The 22,036-nt window shown below is 41.9% G+C and overlaps 1 protein-coding gene across 6 annotated transcripts in view; it reads right to left on the reverse strand.

The window, feature by feature from the left end:
* Window positions 1–358: 358 nt before the first annotated feature.
* grik5 (glutamate receptor, ionotropic, kainate 5) overlaps window positions 359–22,036 on the reverse strand; it is a 95,550-nt gene continuing 73,872 nt past the window's right edge. For 3 of the 6 annotated variants that reach the window (XM_085291623.1, XM_085291624.1, XM_085291628.1), the window contains 9 exons: window positions 20,963–21,166; window positions 19,916–20,029; window positions 19,245–19,354; window positions 18,820–18,993; window positions 14,390–14,555; window positions 13,092–13,317; window positions 11,093–11,221; window positions 6,063–6,229; window positions 359–4,699 (listed from right to left, as the gene is read on the reverse strand). In XM_085291623.1, coding sequence (XP_085147749.1) covers window positions 4,073–4,699; window positions 6,063–6,229; window positions 11,093–11,221; window positions 13,092–13,317; window positions 14,390–14,555; window positions 18,820–18,993; window positions 19,245–19,354; window positions 19,916–20,029; window positions 20,963–21,166 — 1,917 coding nt within the window. In that variant the 3' untranslated portion in view covers window positions 359–4,072. Of the gene's footprint in view, window positions 4,700–5,406; window positions 5,444–6,062; window positions 6,230–11,092; window positions 11,222–13,091; window positions 13,318–14,389; window positions 14,556–18,819; window positions 18,994–19,244; window positions 19,355–19,915; window positions 20,030–20,962; window positions 21,167–22,036 lie in introns of all 6 variants that reach the window. The other 3 variants (XM_085291627.1, XM_085291626.1, XM_085291625.1) reach the window with 3 other exon arrangements.

Raw genomic sequence — 22,036 nt, forward strand, 5'->3', positions numbered from 1 at the left:
CATGACTGATCTTAAGCTGTGCAGGGACCAATGTCTGCAAACCTCAATGAACAGAAGTAATGCTGTAAAGAATAACTTCAAAGAGAAAACAATTACTTGAGGTTCTTGCTGCTGAAAGTAGTTCTGCAAACTACTGAATCACTGGTTGTACTTTTTGTACTTTTAACAGGATATCATCCTATCAAAACTCTCTTTTTTCACGTTACTGTGTATTTATTGACGTTGAGGGCCTAAATGACTGAAAGAGTTGTTTGTTTCTAAAATCTGGCCCTTAACTAAATCACTTCATCCCTCTATTAGAATAAAAACATGACATCAGTGAGCTTTCTATTAAAAAAAGCAAAGACACGTACCACTGTGGGACTGTTTGAATATTTTTATTCCAAAAGAAGTCTGTGTGTCTATAGGTTTGAACAACAGGGCGGGCTCTGAAGAACATCATTTCACCTTCATCCCAACACCTCCCATCCTCCACCCACACACACACACACCACAGAGCCTCTCGTCTTCAATAGTAATAATAACAATTTCATCATAATAGTCATTAGTTTTAATAATCCATTTAGCACTAGTATAGAAATATGAAAAAATACCAAAGAAAACAACATAAAAGTAAACAAATGTTTGTTTCGTGGAGTGAATGTTCAGACATCCCATTGGATCTGTTTTGTGACCCTCCCTTCCCATTTAGATTAATACTAGCAATATTTTGGCTTTTTTTTTTTTTTGAATGTATTTTTTTAGAGCTTGTACCTTCCTCTCGCTTCTCCACAATAATGCACCGCAGCTTGTAAATGCTTTCAGCTGATGGTTTAAAGCTGTTTGTGGCCACTTGATGGCTGTGTGGTACTGTCACACATCAGGTTTCCGGAGCTTGTATGAACCATGGAAGTCATTAAAGAAACTCAGAAGACAACTTTGAAAACAACAAACAACCGGTGGGTTTACAGCCTTTAGACAACAAAGGAATCGGAGACGAAGGCGTAGCGGATGAGTGTGTTTTTGTTTGTGTGTGATGTAAAGATTTGTGAAAAAGGTTCGCTCCTGTCAGCATTCTGGACACAAAGGCAGAAGTAAACAGAGAGAGAGAGAGAGGCATCAAATCAAGCCTGCTTCTGCTGACAGCAATCATTCAACAAGAAACGGCATAATGTGTGCAAACAATGTTATCATTCGTTATCTGGAGCACAACAGTGTCAACAAACCTGCTTCCCCGCAAAATGCATAACATTATATAGCAATGCAGTGTTAGTCTAGACAACAATGCCTTCATTTTTCTGAGGGATTTGTAAAGGGTGAACTGGTGGCTTTGCACATTATCTTACACACTTAGCATTACTGCTGGTTATGGGATGCTGCAGTTGGGATTTGGAAGATAATAGGGGACACATCTTTACGTTGGAGAACGGCAATTCCAAACTACAGGCAAGAGGGAGACAAAAAAGAAAGATACTGATGCGGGCAGGGAGCGGGGACACTGTGTTTTCCAATAATTAGGAATCAGCTTCTAAAGCATTACATTCATAAACTCTGTCAGGAAATCAATCTGTGAAGAAACCCAATAACAAAACACAGACGCTGTCTTATACTGTAACCGTTGCATTTGCTAACTCTTACATCTTGAATGTTGGTGTTCCAGAAAGACTTTATTACAACTGTCACTGTAAGTACACTAACCACAACTAAGTGGGTGTATCGAACGCCCCTAGTCCACTAAGTAGAGAATCATTCAGCAGGGATTAATTTGGAAACTGACTGGGCAACAGGTTCAATGCACATCGAGTCAGTGACCTGTAGAAAATGCAAATGCTGCACATGATAATAATGGAACATTAACATTCTGAGTAATATGTCTGCATTAATCATGCAAACATAACATGAACTGTTCGGCAGAGGTATACATACGCTATACCGTGGCAGCGTGTAAAATTAATTACGCTTATATTTGATCTAAGGAGAACAACACGCCTGCTGCCTCTCTCGCATTCATGTAAATAATTGGATTTACTGCTGACATAAAGCTGGTCTGATTTTTTTTTTTTTCCATTAGACCACAACAGGCCGAGCACTACACTGCATCTGAGTGAATACGACGGCGGCAGTGCCCACAAACAGAGGAAGATGGAGGATTAGTAAACACGGAGTGCAGTCCCATTTTAAAAAGGCAACACAGCTGGGAACTGCAGTTTTTAGCAGATGTTGGAGAAAGAATAGTAAAGGCTATATTTACTGGGGGACTATTTTCAGGCACTGGTTGTTGCAGTCAGTATTTAACAGGGTCGATACAAAGGAACATGTCCCCTAGTTGAACTGCAATTTGTTGACAATTAAAAAATCCAGACTGATAACTGTTGTATGTAATGTATTTTGTGCCACAGTTGTTGAAGCTGGTCTAAAAAGGTCTTGTATGTTGAGCAAAAACTGAACAAGTTTTAAAGCAAAAGGGCAAAAACATGCAAACCCACCAGTATTTCTCCCTTTAGGCACACTTTGCTTGTACACTAGAGTCTGTTTTCATTGGAGTTTCACAAAACTGTAAGGCTATAACATTAACAACATAATTAAAACAGATTCGCTTCCCAGCCAGAGAGAAAAAACATTTCTTCTACATCTATTTATCAGCGCGTTTCCCTGCATTCGACCCCCTCCTGAATGGGTCCCCAGCCACTGAGGGGAGTAATTAGGTGATCAAAAGCTTGAGACGGTATTGACAAGGCTGGGTTGAGTCTATCATACTGGCAGGAGCCGCTGCTGTGGACGACCAAGATAGCCTGTCGAACAGAGAGATGGGAGGAAGCCGCATTTATAGTCTGCTGGCGCATTAACAAGCCCCTTAAAAGATGCCCAGAATTAACAGATCAGGACAGATCTATTAATGGAAGTAGTTCAGTGAGGGAATTCTTATTCAAATTCAGTAGTGTCCTTTTTTAACTCTCTGGCTCTTTCCACCTCCTCTTTTCCTGCTCGTCTCTATCTTGCCTCTCTGTCTCTGACTCGCCCAGTCTCTCTATCTTGTCTACATGGTGTGAACAGAGGTGAAAAAGAAGTAAGGGCTTGGCAAGCGTTACCCAGGATAACGAGGGACATTAATTTCACATTTCAAAGCCTCTTGCTCGCTCGCTCATTCGCTCCCTCTCTCTCCCTTTTTGTGTCTGTCTGAATATCTAACATTGGTAGAAAGAAGCTGTTGCTGGGTACACGGTTCTCCTCGTTTTGAGCAGTTACGGACAGACTTACAGGAAGCACAAATTTTACACACACACGCACACACAGTGTAAAGAAAGGCAGACCAACAGTTTTCTCTGCTACCGTTTGCATTACGTTGCCTTGAAGTTGTTTCATCCAGCTTCCCCGATCCCATCCAAAATGCAGCTATGGGGCACAGGGAGGGGCACAAAACTCTCGAACACAATTAGCTGTTGTCAAGTGTCTTGGTATGTTATAATCCACCATATTGTCACACGTAGTCTGTTATTTAACTCTGAAATTCCCACTTAGAACAATGGTAACAAAAAGACAACAGAAAAAAAACATCAGGAATAAATTCTCTGGAAGTCAGTTGCTGTTTTAAAACCACATACAGATACAGTATGTCCACCAGCAAGGCTTCATTTCAGTAAAGGGCTGGTTAGCTTCCAGTGAAGTGTCTGTGAAAGAAAACCAGGACCCTCAAATGAGAAGTGACACGAGAGGGGAGTAAGGAGACAAAAGGAGGCCAGCGGGCACTGACGCGTGGTCATGTGCATCTCCTCTCTCTTTTATCCAAACTGAACTGTTCTTCTTAGCCAAATGCAAACACTTAACCGATGACCACCTCTCTGTGTCTTCAGTTCTGAAGTGGATGAAGTCTTGGTCCCCCATGTTTCTTCTCGTTCTTGCTCCGTGTTGGCTGGCATTATCATGAGTTCAACTCCTTTTTCTTTTTTTTTCTTTTTTTTTTACTCCTTTGTTCCCTCATCTCAAACATTTCAGTTCTCGGATGAATCTGATCAGTGGAAACAGTGTTTTTTCTAAGCAGCGCAAATGTCCCTCACCCATATATCTCACCCCTCTACCTCACTCGCTTCATTCCTCAGTCCTGGTCCCCAAGAAGGTCTGAGGTGTTGCTGCTCTGCGGAGGTGGAATGGGTCGAGGGGTATGAGCTGGGGGGCTGTGATGTAGTCGCCTTGGGCTGGGCACGCCTCCACCCTCACTGTCTGTATTGGACGAGGATGGGGGTGGGGGTGGAGGTATCCGGGGCAGGGGGGCGGATGAAGGGGGTATTCTTGTTGACGCTGATCCTATACTGCTACCTGATCTCAGGCTCTGGATCCTTCGGCACTCCTGGCAGATCCTCACGTGGGTGCAGCTGCGCGCAGGCAGCATCACAGGGGTGGGGGCAGGTGGAGGTGGGGTGGTGTTGGCTCCAAGCGGATCATCTAGGATCCTTTGGGGCCCAGGGCCCAGATCTGGTTGCCCCGTTCCTCCGGCTCCCCCTCCAGCTCCACCTGTCAGGGGGCCAGCTCCGCTGTACAGCTTGCCGTTGCTGAGCCGCATCTCCCGGACCAGGCGCAGGGGCCGAGGGGCCCCCAGAGCAATGCGGGTAGGGTGACGCAAGGCTGCTGAGCTGCTCAGGGGCCGTCTGCGGCGCATTCGAGAGCTCTTTTTACAGGAGACGGCGTTTCGGAACTCTGTGATCATCTCCTGACAGACAGACACCTAAAGGACGTACGGAAGGAGGGAGGAAAGAAGAAAGACGGAAGGGAAGGAAGAGGAAAGGAGGCAAAGGCAGGGGAGGAGGTGCCATAGACACAAAGTAGGCAGGCAGCAGAACAAGACAAGTGGTAAGGCAGTACATAAATAGGAGAGCGGAGGGAGAACAAGAAAATTGAAAGGAAAAGCAAAACAAAAAGAACAAGCCGGCAACAAGGCAGAACAGACACAGTGGGCATGGTAAACAAAAAGGAGCAGGAGAAGCGAGGGCGCAGAGACCAACAAATGGAAAGATGGTTTGAAAATAAATGGAGAGGTCATAGGAAGGATGTGTGGATGGATAGAGATGGGAGAATATCCAAGAAGCAGAGAGAGTTATTACAATCGAAACACACGGAACAGCAAAATGTTTAGTTTATGGGCACTTCATTATGGCACCATGAACGGACAGGCAGGCCGGCACACTCAGGCGCACAAATACAGAAGCATTCACTCGTACAGCAACTGTGCACAGCCTCAAACACACACACACACACAAACACACACATAAACACATTCTAAACCAAACTTTCACATCCACCAATACTCATCATCATTCCAGCTGCATGACTACTGCGATACGCACACATGACTAACAAAATGCATCAACGTGTCCACTACAGGCCAACCACATTCTCAATGAAAGCATGATTTATAAAAAGTCATGTGCTCACATAAACAGAAACAGTACTCGTTATTGGAGAACACACACTGATGGTCGAATGACAGGAGGAGAGTGTGTGTGTGTGCATGGGTGTGTGTGTGTGTGTGTGGGTGTGTGCGTTTGAGAGAGAGAGAGACAGAGGGAGACGCACAATGACATGAGTGAGAAGCAATACACACAACAATGGAAACGAAGAATACCAGCGTACATGTGAGGCATGTAAAAGAAGATACATCATGACATTTAATGCCAGGGAAAAAAGTTCACACTACTTCTTTATGCAAGCAAATATTGGCATTTCTCAATATTGCTTATCCAACTATCATGTTTAGCTCACAAACACTTGCTGCCATACTGTTAAACACCGAACACTAAAAGGGCACAGTGAAATCAAAACAGGCAGAACATGCGATTAGATTCTCTAGCTGTCGTAAAATTCGAACGCTACAGCAGGTCAGAGCCACGTACTTAAACATTCCTCTCATCTCACATGCACAAAACACAGTGAACCTTGAATGTTACGGCACAAACAAACACATACAAATGGAGGCAAAAGCTGAAAAAGTAACCCATCCATTCTCTTTCTCACACACACACGAACACAACACAGGGACACACACCAAATAACATAATCAAAAGGGATGGCGGGATGCCATGGGAACCTACTGGGGTGTGTCTGTGGGGTCGGCGAGGGCAGGTATGGGGGCATACCTCATCAGTCTCTGCCGAGCGGCGTGTCGACCACACAAACTCCATAATGGCCACAAACACAGCGATAATGAGGCCACAGATCAGCACAACGAAGATGCCCCCAATGTTCTCCATGCCCAGACCTTGACAACAGGCCACAGGAGACAAAGATTAGCACATACGTGCGCAAATGCATCATAATGGGCAACTGTTTATTGTCAAAGGAGGTTTACAAGCACAGTGAAAAAAGACATAGTTGAAGGAGCACTTCTGGCAATTATGATTCATTGTCTCTTACTTAACTTATATAATTTTATTTATAAATGATTGAATAGATTTATGATTATATTCAACTATTCTGAATGTGTGCATACTGATATTCAGTTAGTGCACGTGATGAAGGATAATAGGAAAGTATTAATGTGCAGCTGCTCAAAATTGTGCATGCTAAATAGAAACGATTGTACATACGATCAAAAAACGAGACTAGGAAGGAAGATAAACCGACACCTGTTTGTCAGCTGTAGTCTGTGCTTTAATAAGCCCAGACATGAGTGAGTGTGTCAGCAAAGAGAGCTGAAATATTAAGCATGTTATGTAATACGACATTGTTTTTGATGTTTGTTACTGTTATTGTTAAAGCATCAAGGTTGTGTTTCATTTACTTTCATGTTAGATTGTTACAGCTGTGATACTCTAAGGGAAGTGAGCTGCAGGGTTGGAGTCTGAATGCTCGGAAAGCTCCCGGCCCAGACGGTGTGTCTCCTGCCACCCTCAGACACTGTGCAAACGAGCTGGCCCCAGTGTTTTCTGGCATCTTCAACTCCTCACTGCAGGCATGTCATGTGCCTGCCTGCTTCAAGTCCTCTACCATAATCCCTGTCCCCAAGAAACCTAGGATCACTGGACTAAATGACTACAGACCCGTGGCTCTGACATCTGTGGTCATGAAGTCATTTGAGCGCCTAGTTCTCTCCCATCTCAAGACCCTCACGGCCCCCCTCCTGGACCCCCTGCAGTTTGCATATAGAGCCAACAGGTCTGTAGACGACGCCATCAACATGGCCCTACACTTCATCCTGCAGCATCTGGACTCCCCAGGAACCAACGCCAGGATCCTGTTTGTGGACTTCAGCTCTGCCTTCAACACCATCCTTCCAGACCATCTCCGAGGCAAGCTTTCCCAGATGAATGTGCCTGATCCCATCTGCCGGTGGATCACTGACTTCCTGACGGACAGGAAGCAGCACGTGAGGCTGGGGAAGAATGTCTCGGACTCCCGGACCATCAGCACCGGCTCCCCTCAGGGCTGTGTTCTTTCTCCTCTGGTCTTCTCCCTGTACACCAACTGCTGCACCTCCACCCACCAGTCTGTCAAGCTAATCAAGTTCGCAGATGACACCACCGTCATTGGGCTCATCTCTGACGGGGATGAGTCTGCCTACAGGAGGGAGGTTGAACATCTGGTGTCCTGGTGCAGCCACAACAACCTGGTGCTGAATGCCCAGAAGACAGTGGAGATTATTGTGGACTTCAGGAAGCACACAGCTCCACTCCCCCCCATCATCCTGACTGACACCCCCATCACCTCTGTGGACTCATTCCGCTTCCTGGGTACCACCATCACCCAGGACCTGAAGTGGGAGCCCACCATCACCTCCGTCATCAAGAAAGCCCAGCAGAGGATGTACTTCCTGAGGCAGCTGAAGAAATTCAACCTGCCAACACGGACGATGATGCAATTCTACACTGCAATCATCGAGTCCATCCTCACCTCCTCCATCACCGTGTGGTACGCTGGAGCCACTATCAGGGACAAACAGAGACTGCAGCGTGTTGTGCGCTCTGCTGAGAAGGTGATTGGCTGCAGACTCCCATCTCTTCAGGACCTGTACACCTCCAGGACACTGCGGCGTGCAGCCCGGATCTCAGCTGACCCTTCTCACCCTGGACACAGTCTGTTTGACCTGCTCCCCTCAGGCAGGAGGCTCCGGTCCATTCGCACCAGAACCTCTCGCCACAAGAACAGTTTCTTCCTCTCTGCTGTTGGACACATGAACAATAACCATATGACTGTCCCCGCCACTAACTCATGACCCTACGCTGTGTCACTGCATCATTTCATGTCTGGCACTGATCACCACCTGCACTCATGTATATATCTTTCTACGTAGCACTCATAATTCTTATTCTCATGTATATATCTCATGTATATCTCATGCACATATCTTTCTTTCTACATAGCACTTTAATTCTTATTGTTTGCACTGAAGCACCGCAGCAATTTCCTAATGTTGTAAACCTCAACATCTGGCAATAAACCCATTCTGATTCTGATTCTGATGACCTGCCGTGTTGGTGAGAATGAAGTTTGGCTCAGTTTAAAAGTACAATGCTGTGAATTAAACTTTGAATTAAAAAAATTACAATTTTGAGCAAAAATGCAGATCATGATGCCATGGGCCTTTGCGCAAAAGGGACTAAAACATATCAAGGTTAGGTTACTTATCCATAATGGTATTGTACATGTACATCGCCAATAAAGGGCTATTCTATTCTATAATTGTTTTTTAGGTTAACTTAATAACATGAGGTTAGTAAAACATAACTCATTAACTGAAAACAATTAAGTTAATTTATAATAAAACACGGTGAAAAAGCTTGACTTTTAAAATCATTAACCTAAAAAAATGAGGCCAAAATTGCCTTGTTTTGCTATCAGTGCACTAATTGTTCATTTGCCTCAAGAGGCTTTGCCATCTGTACCACATACAGCACCAACTATTACAACTATCATTAGGCTCACTTTAGATAATGATGAAAAATAACTAAAGAAAACAGGAACAAAATAACAAAAAGACGTGCAATTTAAGTTGAATGTAGAGAAGAGAACAGTGTACGGCAAGGTTCAAGTACAAACACTGAGGGCAATAATGGGCAAAGACACAATTTTTCTACCTTTGCATTTGTACACCACCGCATTATTATTTCCCTCATTATTTCATGTTAAAAGAAGCCAACATAATATCTGACTTTGGCTCAAAGTGTTGAATTCGCATTAGATAGCTTTTCAATGTCATTTTAAATAGAGCCTGAAGAGCTGTCAGTGCAAGTAATGGAGGCCATCACTGGGCTGAACAAAGAAAAATAAACCTAGATAAAGAGCAAAAAGTTTAGGCGTGGCCGAATCAAAAATCTGATACATTCTTAAGAAGAATTAAGTCTGTCTTTTGGTGTTGGAGTGATCAGCTCTGCAACACCAGAGGGCCTGAAAACCCACAGAAGACAAATAAGATGGATAATGACAGATTTTTTTCCATGGTTAAGAAAAACATCTTCACAACATCTAACAAAGCCAAGAACACTCGCGAGGACGTAAGTGTATCTTTGTCAAAGTCTGCAATTACGAGGCGCCTTCATGAATGCAAATACAGAGCTTTTACAATAAGCTACAAACCAGTAGTTACACTCAAGAACAAGAAGGCCAGATTAGTATTTTCCACAGAACAAATAAAGAGTCTGTAGATATCTGGAAAAAAAATGTTTAAACGGGAAAACTTAGATTCACTTGTGCCAGAGTGAAAGGAAGAAAAATGTAGAGCAAAAAGAAAGAAAGAAAGATTCTGACAAATGCTGCAAAATTGATCGGGCAGTGCTTCACAAGTTAATGCTGAAAATACAACCCAAGAAATTCTCAAGGCAAAGAAATGGGTTTATTCTTCACTGGTCAAGTTGGTCACCTAATCTAAACCAAACAGAGCATTCTTTTATTAAATATAAAACACCCAAAGATAAGCAGCAAGTGAAAGTGACTGCCGCAGAGGCCTGGGAGAGTCCTTTAAAGGAGGAAATGCAGAATTTGATGACATCCATGGATTTCTGACAGTCAATGGCTTGAAGGATTTTCATCCAAGTATTAAAAACAGTCCCTGTATTTCAAATTATGTTAGTCCAATTAATTTTGAGGCTCTGAAAATGAGTGACTTTATATAAAATGTTGCTGTAATCTCTAAACTCATTAAATGTCTTGTTAAACCACATGAATTGAAGTTTAAAGTACGCACTTCAATCACATCTTGACAGTTTTATTTAAAATCCACTGTGGTGGTGTACAGAGGTTAAATAACACAAATCGACCTAACTATGTGATGGGAGAACTAATGGTGTGCACTTTAAACCTGCTGATAGTCGCAGGCTGCTTATTTTTATCTTCTATTTTTTTGCGCTATGCTAAACTAAGCTAAGCTAACCAGACTCTAGCTTGATGCTACTGTTCTTGTACAGATTTCTATTTCAGCTGTTGATTAAGTATCAGAAAACACCTTAATTGTCATAATATTCATAATGTAAGTTTTGCACAATTCATATTTTCTAATTGATAATCTGCTGGAAGTAAGTGGTCTAACAAAGATGCTACCATGCTGCGTTGTGGAAAGTACTAGACTTTCCATCTTCTACAGCTTGACCCACAGTAATAACCAAAAACTTAATGTGAGTGTAATCCTAAATCACTACTCAGTACTCTTTCATCTGAGTTTCAAATTTAAATTGCCTGGAATGAAGTGCTTGAGTGACAAACAGAATTATAGGGCCCTGAAGGGTTTGAGATAAACTGCACTGATAAAGTGTAACAATACTGAAATGCCTGAACTGAAGCTTTTTGTTAGCAAAATAATTTTTAAAAGAGATTTTCATCTGACATCAGTGGCATAAACGCAGAGATGTTTTCATCATCTCTGTCATTCATGCAGAAGCTTTGCCCACACATATACACACTCTTAATACACACATGTAAACAGATACACTGTCTCCAATAAAATTCACATTATGCACCACCTGAGACAAACAGAAGACATCTGGGAAAGTAGATTGTGCTAAGTACCCTTCGCAAGGACATTAGGTTAGGCATTAGCCATTAGCTGGACGGTAGCAGAGAGTGAGGAGACTATTACTGGGGACATTAGAGAGAAGGAGGCAACGGAGGCAGACAGCTGCGGTCGACTCACCCTTGGCACGGTGGTCCTCCTCTTTGGGACATTGGCCTCCCTCCCACCACCTCCTCTTTAGTATCTCCAGCCTGTTATTCTCCTGCAGCTGGAGGATGGCCAGTGTGATCTCATCTCTGAATGGAGATCCTGGAAAAAAACAAGAAGGCAGGATAAGAGCAAGTGGTGGGTAAGGTGCAGCATAAGAGACCAGACAGGGGAGAGATTTTTTTTTCAGAAAAAGGGGAAAAACATGAAATGATTAAGTGTTAAAGAGACTAAGCAGAAAAAGAGAATTGCCGCTGCAGCTTGGAGATGGCTAGAAGTGATCTTATGGTGAGAATAAAGAGAGGATTAGTGAGAGATAGACAGCAAGATAACAACTAGACGGACACAGTGGTTCAGCAGCTGGTTGAATAGCATACAAAGTATGTAGCAAACCAGATATGCTGGACCAGATTTAGAGGGTTTAAAGGTTCCGTCTGTGCAAATGACAAATATGTTTTCTTTAGCATACTGGTATTTAGCTGTGAAGATAATCAACAGGCAGCTTTTATTAGACAGGCCTTCTGCACATAAACAGTCTCTATAGAAAGTGTTGACAGTTGTTCAGTGATTATCATGCCTCCTTCGCTAAGTCACTGCTGGAGAACACCAACCTCCCGCCAGAAAAAAAACGATTTCAATCAGGACAACTAATGACTGCAGCAATATAAATTTGGCATCACCTCCCACCACTTTCCCATGCTTCTATGTGGATACACAGAAAGCTGGAGGCTGGGAGAGATGCAGCAAGACAACCCAGTAAAGCAGGTACAAGTTATAACGCACAGGACACGAAAAGGTAGAACAGAGGTTATGGTGGGTTGCCAAGCAGCTTGCTGATGAACAGCAACTGTAGACACCCTAATGAGATTTTAATAGCATATCCTTAAGGAGATCTGTCATCTAATTCCCAGCAAGAAATTATTCAAGTGTAAAAATATCTGCCTATTTCTTTAAATTTAAACAGCCTCTTACCTGGAGGTGAGTGGGATAATATGTTTGGTTTTTTTCCTCTTATGTCCCTTATTTCACGTCTGTGGTCTTTCCTTCTTTATTCTGTGTCTGCTTTTTCTCTCCATTCCTCCACAGCCTTGGTCAATAATAGACAGTGAGATATGGCTGACCTCTTCATAGGAACAGATTACTGTGATTCAGTGACAATCTCATCTAAGTGCTAAAAAGTGGCATCACGAGCGCTGGGCGTGAGTGGAAAAGCAATTAACTGTGTGCACGTTACTTCCATTTGAAATAGCTGCTAATCCCACAGATAAAAAATAAACCGACCACGTACAAGACAATTTTCAGGTCTAATCTCACAAATCACAGACAACTACATGTGTCTATTTAGCATAATTGATCTCATGCTTCTCACGCTGTCATTTAATGAGGTTTTTTTTTTCTTTTTGTCAAATAATTGTATAATTTTAGAAACGAGATAGCTCCTTGTCACTTATGATTAAGCAGCCTGGTCTCTGTTGTAGATGCTCAGTCACAGTATTTCGCTTTATGTGGTACACCTGTTCAACTGCTCATTAATGCAAACATCAAATTAGCTGATGACATGGATGCAACTCAAGTCACATGTCAGGTACATTAAAGGGGATTTGAAATGTTAACCTGTTGCTTTTTATCAGTTATATTTTAACTTGAACCACTCAGAATAATTAAAACTAAAAATCTGCATGCATAATTTTTTTAAATACTACATCATGTTATTCTTTTAGTTCACAAGCTGTGAAACAGCACTTTTAAAATGCGTCAGCAATGTCTGTAATTATCAAAAAGGGAACAGTGTTACATCTCTACTAGCTTCCCAGTTGCTTTTTCATAACTTTATAGATATATTTGGAGTCTTGGAGCAATTAAAAAAGTTATGAGATACATTTTTAAGACATTTCTCTGCGTACAGAAATATTTAAAGTAGGTAATACATTATCAGGTGCTGCATGACCTTTTTGTGATGCAGTATTTTTACCTAGTGGCATGCCAATGCCGTAACCCTTGGTGTCCAGCAGGCCTCCGATCTGTGTGAGATTACAGTTCAGGCCACGGTGATATTCGTTCATAGTGCTCTCCATCAGGAAAGCATACTTGGAGTTGACCACACGGGCGATGCCTTCCTCCGTGCTTTTCACAAATACGCTAGGCTGCTTGGAGTTCATGTAGTTCCACATCCGCTGGTAGGTCTGGTACCTTGAGTTCTGCAGAGGAAACAGGAACACAACAACGGCAATTCAGCAGTAATTACAGGTGAATATACAAGTTTCCCCGACAAGAAGGAATATGAAAGAGATGCATTAAAGATAAACGGGAAGGGAAGTACACACAGGAGAGAAAATCAGGTGTGAACAATGGCAAGCAGAGTAAAAATATCAATAGCAAACAGAGGGAAAAAGCAGCGCGGAGAGTGGAGGGAGAAAAAAGGAAAGTGAAGCAAAGCAACAGATTATTTGCTCACAGCGTAGCTGATGCATCATCTTTCATACAGATGGAAGTAAATCAGCACACAGGAGGTGGTTCAGCACTTAACAAAAAATGGCAAGGTCCAAAACAGGATTAAATGTACAATTACATGTAGTATCTCTTTGTATGGGAGAAGAAAGGAAAAGGGTATAGATGGTAGCATCTGTGTACAACAATGAGATTGTGTATGCGTGTGTGGATTAGGTATTGAGTGGGGTAATGTACTGTGGCAATGAAACTGGCTTATGTAGGCAAACACACTCCATTCTTTCTTATATCCGCCATTTGGACGAACACTAGTGACTGAAAAATAAACTCTAACTGGCATTTTGCCATTTACCAACATATAAACATACATTTTTTAAACACTCACCTACACACACTCCTCTATACTAACACACCCACACACAAATACAAGACCTACACACACACACACATGCGCACACCCACACTATGACAAACACAGATGTCAACACAGATGCCGGTAGCATTCTCATAAGCAAACACAGGCAGTCAGCCACTTAACACAAACACAAACAGCCATAAAGAAAACAAGAGAGAAACTCAGAGACAGAGTGGCAAATATGAGGATAATCGTTCACTCTGTTCTCAGCAATGAAGAGAGAAGCACTGCGGTCCATTACATGTAACACATAGAAAACTTTATGAACAACTATTTCCTGAATTGCTATCAGAGCGATTTAGGGAGTTAGTCAATCCAAACAGCTACACAAACAAATATTTAACACGGATAAAAGCACACATATAATTATTCCCAAATTCCGAACCCAAGCACAACCGGAGCCGCACCATAAAGAAGGTCATGGTGCTCCCGCCGTGGATCGTGCCATACTCGATGTTCGTCTGGTCGGCCAAATCGTCTGGAGACTCAATGGGAACCTCCATCCGCTGGACAGTCAGGAAGGCCGCCAAGTTGGCCGTGTAGGAGGAAATGATGATCAGGGTGAAAGCCCACCTGCAAGGTGGAAAAAGGCGAGGAAAAAGAGAGATGAAGGGAGAGATAAAGCACCACTGGAGTGGCAACAGTGATCCATCATGGTATTGATAAGCTGCAAAATTCATACATAATACACCAGTTATTTTGGCGAATATCAGTAGAGACACTTTGCTGGGTTTGAGTTAACCCAGCAAAGGAAACACCTGACACATCAGGACGTTTATCAAATTGAACATCTTAAAAAGTGTCACAGTAAAATAGCCCCACTTAATCATTTTCAAATGATAATACACTTCAGTGCAATGATTGTAGCTTCACATCTATTTTCCCATCACTTTAGATACTCCGCACTAATAACATTGAAAATGGGACTTCTTGCATGTCTACAAACTTTATTCAAAGAGAACATCATGTACTGACTATGCTTAACATCTTGCTCACCTCCCTGTAATCTAGCTGTTCCTGTCTTCCTTTATCTCCTCAGCTCTTAGTGGTTATTATTTCGTTCTCTTGTGCCTCTTCTCACATTCACTCTCACTATTGGAGTGCCGTCAGGCTAGTATTTCTGTGAGCTTAGTGAGCTTTTGTCAACCGTTTCCATAAAACTACGGGACTCAAACAGTTTTTTAATGACACATCCAGTAAAATGTTTTAAATGACATTAAAAAATGAACTATTCTCTTGCAGACATGGGCCTTAAAATTGTATTTACCATATTTTTTTTTTAAATATATACCGTATACTCAAAATAGTTAACAAGGAAAATCATGTATTGTTTGGAACCTGATTATCTGGTGATTATAAAGTATTAACATGTGTTTTTACTTTATAAAAATGGTTAGTAATGGATAAAATACTGATTTATTTTGCCTCACAGGAACCTTACTAAGGCATAATTTATTAGTTTAAACAACTCAACACCCCAAAGTCACATCAAGCATCAGACTCCTTGAAGCACAGGCTGAGGAGGAGGAGTGGCAGCAATCTGTCACTCTAGGTTATCAATCAACTAAAAATTAATTCAAAAGCTTTACTCCTAACCTTGCACACCTTAATTGGAAAATACAAGAAAACTGTTTTATTTGTAGTCATCCATCGTCCACTTGGCCCTCTTTATAGCATTCAGTTCTCATTTCTGTTAAAATAATTATAATGGGTGATCATTCATGTAGATGCTGAAAATGACAGCCTCAACATTGAATTTAATTTATTATTAGATTCAATTTTCTTCTCTCAAAATGTAAATGAGCTCACTCACTGTTTTAATCACACTCTGGCTTTTGTCCTGACTTATAGCATAGAAACTGAACATTGAGCAGTATCCCCTGAAAACCCTCCTTTTGTTTTAATAACACTTAATAACACTTAGTGCGTTAAATAATAATGGACTACAGAGCACTGGAAAACAAATTCAGTGCACTGCATGTCTTTTGGAAAGTGCTGTAACAAAATATAAAGAAGTGCTTTCTTCTTTGTTATCTTCTTTAATGCTTTGTAACAACACAATGCAGAACAGCTACCCAAAATTTACTCCCAGAGCTTAATTATCTTGTTAATATCCTCACTGTGTATGGCCCTGATTACTGTGGCTCCTCTGTAAAGAAACCAACAAATCAGAGATGCTTGACTCCCTGCTATAACCCACAAACATACGCTTTAAAACAGATAACTCAGCTAAAGAGCTCACTAATCTAGAAATTCTTCACTTTGCATGGAAACACAGTGTGTTGCTCTATAAAAAGCCCTCTGTAAAGCTATTTGTCACAGATTGAGTAAAACAGGAAAATTCCAACCCTTCTTTTAAGCACTGTAGCCAATACTATGGATATTTATTTAGACTTTTTCTCTTGTAACAATCCTTCTAAACAAACTTCAGTCATTTCGTCCTTTAAACCATCAACATCTCTGTCAGTCTTCATTCTTACAAGACTTTCAAAGAGGTCTTACCATTAATTAAAGCTACAATTCTAAATATGATTAATTTAGCTCTATCAATAGGCTACGTACTACAGTAATAGTAATTAAACCTCTACTTAAAAGCCACCACTTGATCCACCTGTCTTAGATAATTATAGACCAATCTTCAACGTTCCTCTTTTCAAAATCCTTGAAAGAATAGTTGTAAAACAGTTAACTGATCATCTGCAGAGGAATGGTTTATTTGAAGAGTTTCAGTCAAGATTCAGAATTCATCACAGCACAGAAACAGCATTAGTGAAAGTTACAAATGATATTCTTATAACAGTGGACTCATCTCTGTGCTCGTCAGTGCAGCATTTTATACTGTTGACCGCAAACTTTTATTACAGAGATCTGAGCCCACCTTTGCTATTATATACTCTTAGACATTGCTATTAGAAGATATAGCATATATTTGCATTGCTATTTAGATTAAGTCAGATAATACAAATCAAGTAGTTAAACTATAGGCATGTCTTAAAGACACAAAGGCGTGAATGATCTCCTAATTCCTGCATCTAAATTGCACTTAGCCCAAAAAATATTAGAAACATGTCTAACCAGATACTCAGGATGGCATTATCTTGGCTTCCAGTAACACTCATTTTTGACCATTTCTTTCCTTCAGGGCACATATTAAACAAACATGTAGGTCTTATCTGTTCATCTCTAAAATTAAAATATCCTGGCTAAGTGATGCTGAAGAATTATTCATCATTGTCATGTTTCTCAAGAAGTTCTCTAAAAATCCCCAGTTAATGCAAACCCCTTCAGTATGAGCACTAAGAGAGATCCGAAAAAAGTTTATAATTCTCCAATATCACCTTCTGTTCACTGGCTCCCTATTTAATTCAGAATTTAATTTAAAATCTCCCATCATAAAAGGCCCCATTATATCTTAAAGACCACATAATTTCATATTGTAACAGAGCACTTCGCTCTCAGACAGCTGGCTTTCTTGTGGTTCCTGGTTTTTAAAAGTAGAATGGGAGGCAAACCCTTCAGCTTTCAGGCCTCTCCTCTTTGGGACCAGTTCCCAGTTTGGATTCAGGAGACAGACACCCTCTCTAATTTGAAGATTAGACTTAAAATTTGCCTTTTGGCTAAAGGTTATAGTTAAGGCTGGATCAGGGCGCCCTGATCCATCCCTTGGTTATGGTGCAATAGGGTCAGACTGCTGCAGGACTTTCTGTGATGCACTGAGTATTTCTTCTCCATTTTCCATTTCTTTTCACTTCCCGTGTGTATTCAGCAATTCAAATTTGGTTTGCAATCTCTCCTAGTCTGTGTTTTTTCCTGTCTCCCTGTGTTCTCTTTCCCCTCAACCCCGAGCCATCGCGGCAGCCTTCCTGGGCCCAACTCTGCTAAAGGTTCCCTTCCCAATATCACAAAGTTCATGCTCACAGGGAGTCATTTGATTACTATGATCTTCTCCAAAGTACTGTATGGATTTTAACTTACAGTATAAAACCCCTTGAGATGTCTGATGTAGCGATTTGGTGATATACAAATTAACTTTAAATGATTTAAATATTGAACTTTACTAATATTGTATTATTTTCCTATTATCTTCACTGCTTCTACTGTTCAGTAGTTACTGTTTTGTGGTGGGGGTTTGTGTTTAGCAAAAACCCATGCAAGCATCAGCTATTCTGCTCGCTTAGTCTCTGTGGGTAACAACCCATTTTTATGCAGCCTTCTGGTGCAGCCAGTGTTCTAGGTTTTGGTGCTTGTCAGTGTTTTATAAATCAGATACGTTTTAAAAAGCTAAATCATCATCATAGCTATGATTGCTAATGGTTTCTAGATCGAATGATGGGAAAGGTAAATCCTGTTTTGTTCTCCACACAAACTACTGACCTATGCGCAACCAAATCCTATTCAAATATAATTGATAGCTTGCATTTGGCAACATGTAAAATATATTAGAACATCATACAGTACCTTTTACACAATTTCTCAAAAGTCTGATAAAAAAAGGCCAAAATCCCCTCAAGAAAAATACTCTTTGAATGCTGCTTTGAATAATAATCTGTGCCTGTGTTATAAAAAGAGAAAATCAATAAAGTAGCTGACTCCTTCTTCCTCACTCACTTCCACATCCAGCCGCGTCTTAAATTTATATTGTAGAAACGTTTCCCTTCAGCGGAGGAATCTGTAATCAGCCTACTAATGTCAACTCAGTATAAACAGCTTTCTAAACAGTGAAGGACAAACTTACGAGTGAAGAGACAATGAATGCAAGACATATTTCTGAGTAGGCGTGGACTTTATACTGGTTGACAAACACAAACAAATGCATTGTAATCATATTATAACTTACCACACTCCACTAACACATCTGGTGGATAAAGCTCTGGGCATTATTTCTGATCCCTGCTGCATGAAGCCTCCAACAGGGAACCACAAGCTGTTTCCCAGAGTGTACTGGTTTTCCAGCATGTCTCTGCGCTCACGAAGACATGGGTGAGGATTGTACCACTCGTAGGGGCTTAACCTGATGCGAAAAATAAAGGTAAAGTAAGGTGACCTCGAGGACAAGCTGCAACACAGTAATGTACCTCTGTCACATCACTCAAGTCATCTCCAATCAGTCACTCGACCTTTGTCAAAACTGTCTGCAGTAGGTTGCATAAGGTAAGAAATTTCAATATGTGACAGGTGACTTGTGTTCAACAAGATAAAAAATGATGGAGCTCTGATGTGAACTGCAGACAATCAGTACAGTGTGTGATGTAATGCACTGACCTTGCAGCCAGGAACAGCACACAGCTGACAGCCAGGTAGGCGAGCAACATGAAGAGCCAGACGGCTGGAGAGAAGGGATCGAGAAAGGAGAAATAACCGGGCTTCCGACCCTGGTGCATAGAAGAGAAGAAAGAAAAGTAGAAAGCTGTAGAAGCAGAGACAGATGGTGACTAATGGACATACAGGAAGCTACAATCTGTTAGAAAACAAGGTCTCAATGTCTCAGTTGTCAGGGAGAGTCCCCTTTGCACCACAGGAGGGCAGTGTCCTTCACTGCACTTTGATACTAAAGTCTGCAGTGCTAATGCTACAATCCATAAACACTCTGTTTCACAATGCCTGGTGCTGAAGCATACTTGGCTTAGATCCAAAGCCTCATTAGCAATGTAAAGCTGTTGCCCAGTTACAGCACACTGACTTATTGAGCAATATGAATTATACCTATAAATTTCAGTGTGGACTTAGTGGATGCAGCCTGCAGGATACTGCAGACATACAATCATCAGCTTCGAAGATAAGATTCCTTAAGCTTCATTTTAACAAGTGCAAGTTGTCGTTCTCTGTATGACCCAGTTGGCAATAAAGCAGTGAAGGTAAAAGAAATAAAATCCAGCACAAGATCTGTAGCGAGTATCAGCCAGTGTGTGCACAGGCCTAGATAACACCCTCACCAGTTGAACTCTGTACAAGATGCTGATCCCCAGGGTCATGAACGGCTTAGAAAAGTCGATAACTTTCTCTCTTTCTGATGTGATGGTGAAACCTGCCACGGCCAGGTCTGCTTTCTGGAAGATTTGTGAAGATAGATTTGTGGAAAGAGAGCGAGAGAGAGAGAAAGTGAATGAGAGGCAAGAAAAAAACAACAACAAATGGTCAGGTAGGAGTGCAAAATAGACGGACTAATGTAGCACTCTTCTTGTTCAAAATGTTTATTTGAATGATGAAAAATTAAAAGTTTGACTATGCACTTGAAAATACATTTGCAGAAACATACAGAAGTGCACTCTGCCTCACACCCATTACCCACCATAAAAATGAGGCTAATTGCGAGTAAGCACTGGGTGACTGGTCTTTCCACCTGTATAAAACCTTGCAGGTCTCTGGTTGCACTGCCTCCTCTCCATCTCTTCCATTAAAAGCTAATTGATGAACATGGACCGCTAATTAGAGCTGAGTGATCAGGCAGTGGGGAGGGCAGGGAGAGAGGAAGCGTGGAGAGCTGGGGGAGCACCAGTGTGGCATGCCCCACATGGGGACCACAGCCTGGTAATTGAAGTATACCGTATGGTAATTAAGCAGAGAGGGGCTCTCATTAGCCTGCCTCAACCAGAGTGTCTATCAGAGGCACACTAGGCCTGGACAGAAAGAAATGGGGGGGGGGGGGGGGGGGGGGGGGGGTATTACAGAGAGGAAAGATGGTGCAGACGATTTTTAGGCTATGTTACCACTCTCTTTTGGGGAATTATCAAGTCAGCTTTTGTCCTAGATAAGAGTCTTACTCCCCTCTGAGGGCAATTTGAAACATGGGAAGTTACAGCAGAGTTGTGGTTTGGGGCTACAGAGCAAGTGTGAGTGTGTGTGTCTGGTGTGGCAGTGTGTGCATACATAGTTGTCTGTTCATTATACGCCTCCTTTTGTAGGGAAACTGCTTAGAATATTAGTGCATGTGTCTGTGTTTGTGTGTGTGTAACACTTGGAGAGGGAGTGAGAGTACTCACCCTGTTGATTAGCTCTCCAACCATGCCAGTCCAAGAGCCGTTGGGCTCTGGGGCCCCATACAGGCCATCATCCACCAGCTTGATCTTGAAGGAGAATTTCAAGATGTCTGCCAGTTCCCTCAGCATGTCAACACAGAAGCCCTCATACTGGTCATTTCCCTGGAAGTCTTGGTAGTTGTCTTTACGCATCACATATGGGTTCTCCTGAACATGAGGGACACATGATGAGGTCTCAGTCCAAAACTATAAATATCTGCTTGATCAGAGATTATTTGCTAGATTAAAGCAATGGCTTGAAAGTTTGGGGGAATATGCTTATTTGCTCTCTGGCATGAAGACACACAAGAAAGGAAAAAAGTTAGAGTGTTAAGTCAGGATCACTACAGCCAAAGGGAGATTTATATTTCTATCTGCAGGATTTTATGTTTGATGACATAGCTCTGTTGTGGGCCATCCTTCATACACATATGTGGAACGTCAGAGGCCCGCAGAACAGCAGCAAGAACCTCAGCACAAAACAAAGCAGGCATCAAAGAAGAAAGATACAGCGCTGATTATGTCAGATATAGCATGAAAGAAAGAGAGGATTTGCTGAGGATTGGTCTGCAGGCTATAGTAGCTTCAATGGCGTGCCCTGAATGAAATAGCCAATTGGATGTGTAGGAGGGTGTCAGGTGAACAGTAGAGCCAAAGAGGGCCAGCACTGAGATCAGCTGATCTGCCTGGATCAGAGCTGAGTTCACTAAAATAAAAGACAGCTAAGCAAAAGGCCGGAAACACGATGAAACTCGCAATGAGTTTCACCTACAACTCATTCAAAGTTCACTTATATTGAGGTTTATGCAGAAAGATGACCACTGACAACATAATGTTAACTTATCTGCTATTTTGGTGTGACAATAATGGTGACAATGAAGGATCAAGTGAGTAAGCCCACAGTCACTTGGGCCTAGACCATATGGCAACCACCAGATGAGGGAAAATGAGTATTCCCTGATTCTCTTTGGCTCTCGGAGGAGGCGGACGCATCTTTCCCCCTCTCCCTCTCTTATCTTCCCAGCTGCTGATTCTATG

This window comes from Mchenga conophoros, linkage group LG11, assembly GCF_057382185.1.
Source record: "Mchenga conophoros isolate Kocher_MC1m ecotype Shallow Benthic linkage group LG11, M_conophoros_male_GT1.1, whole genome shotgun sequence".
Classification (NCBI taxonomy): domain Eukaryota; kingdom Metazoa; phylum Chordata; class Actinopteri; order Cichliformes; family Cichlidae; genus Mchenga; species Mchenga conophoros.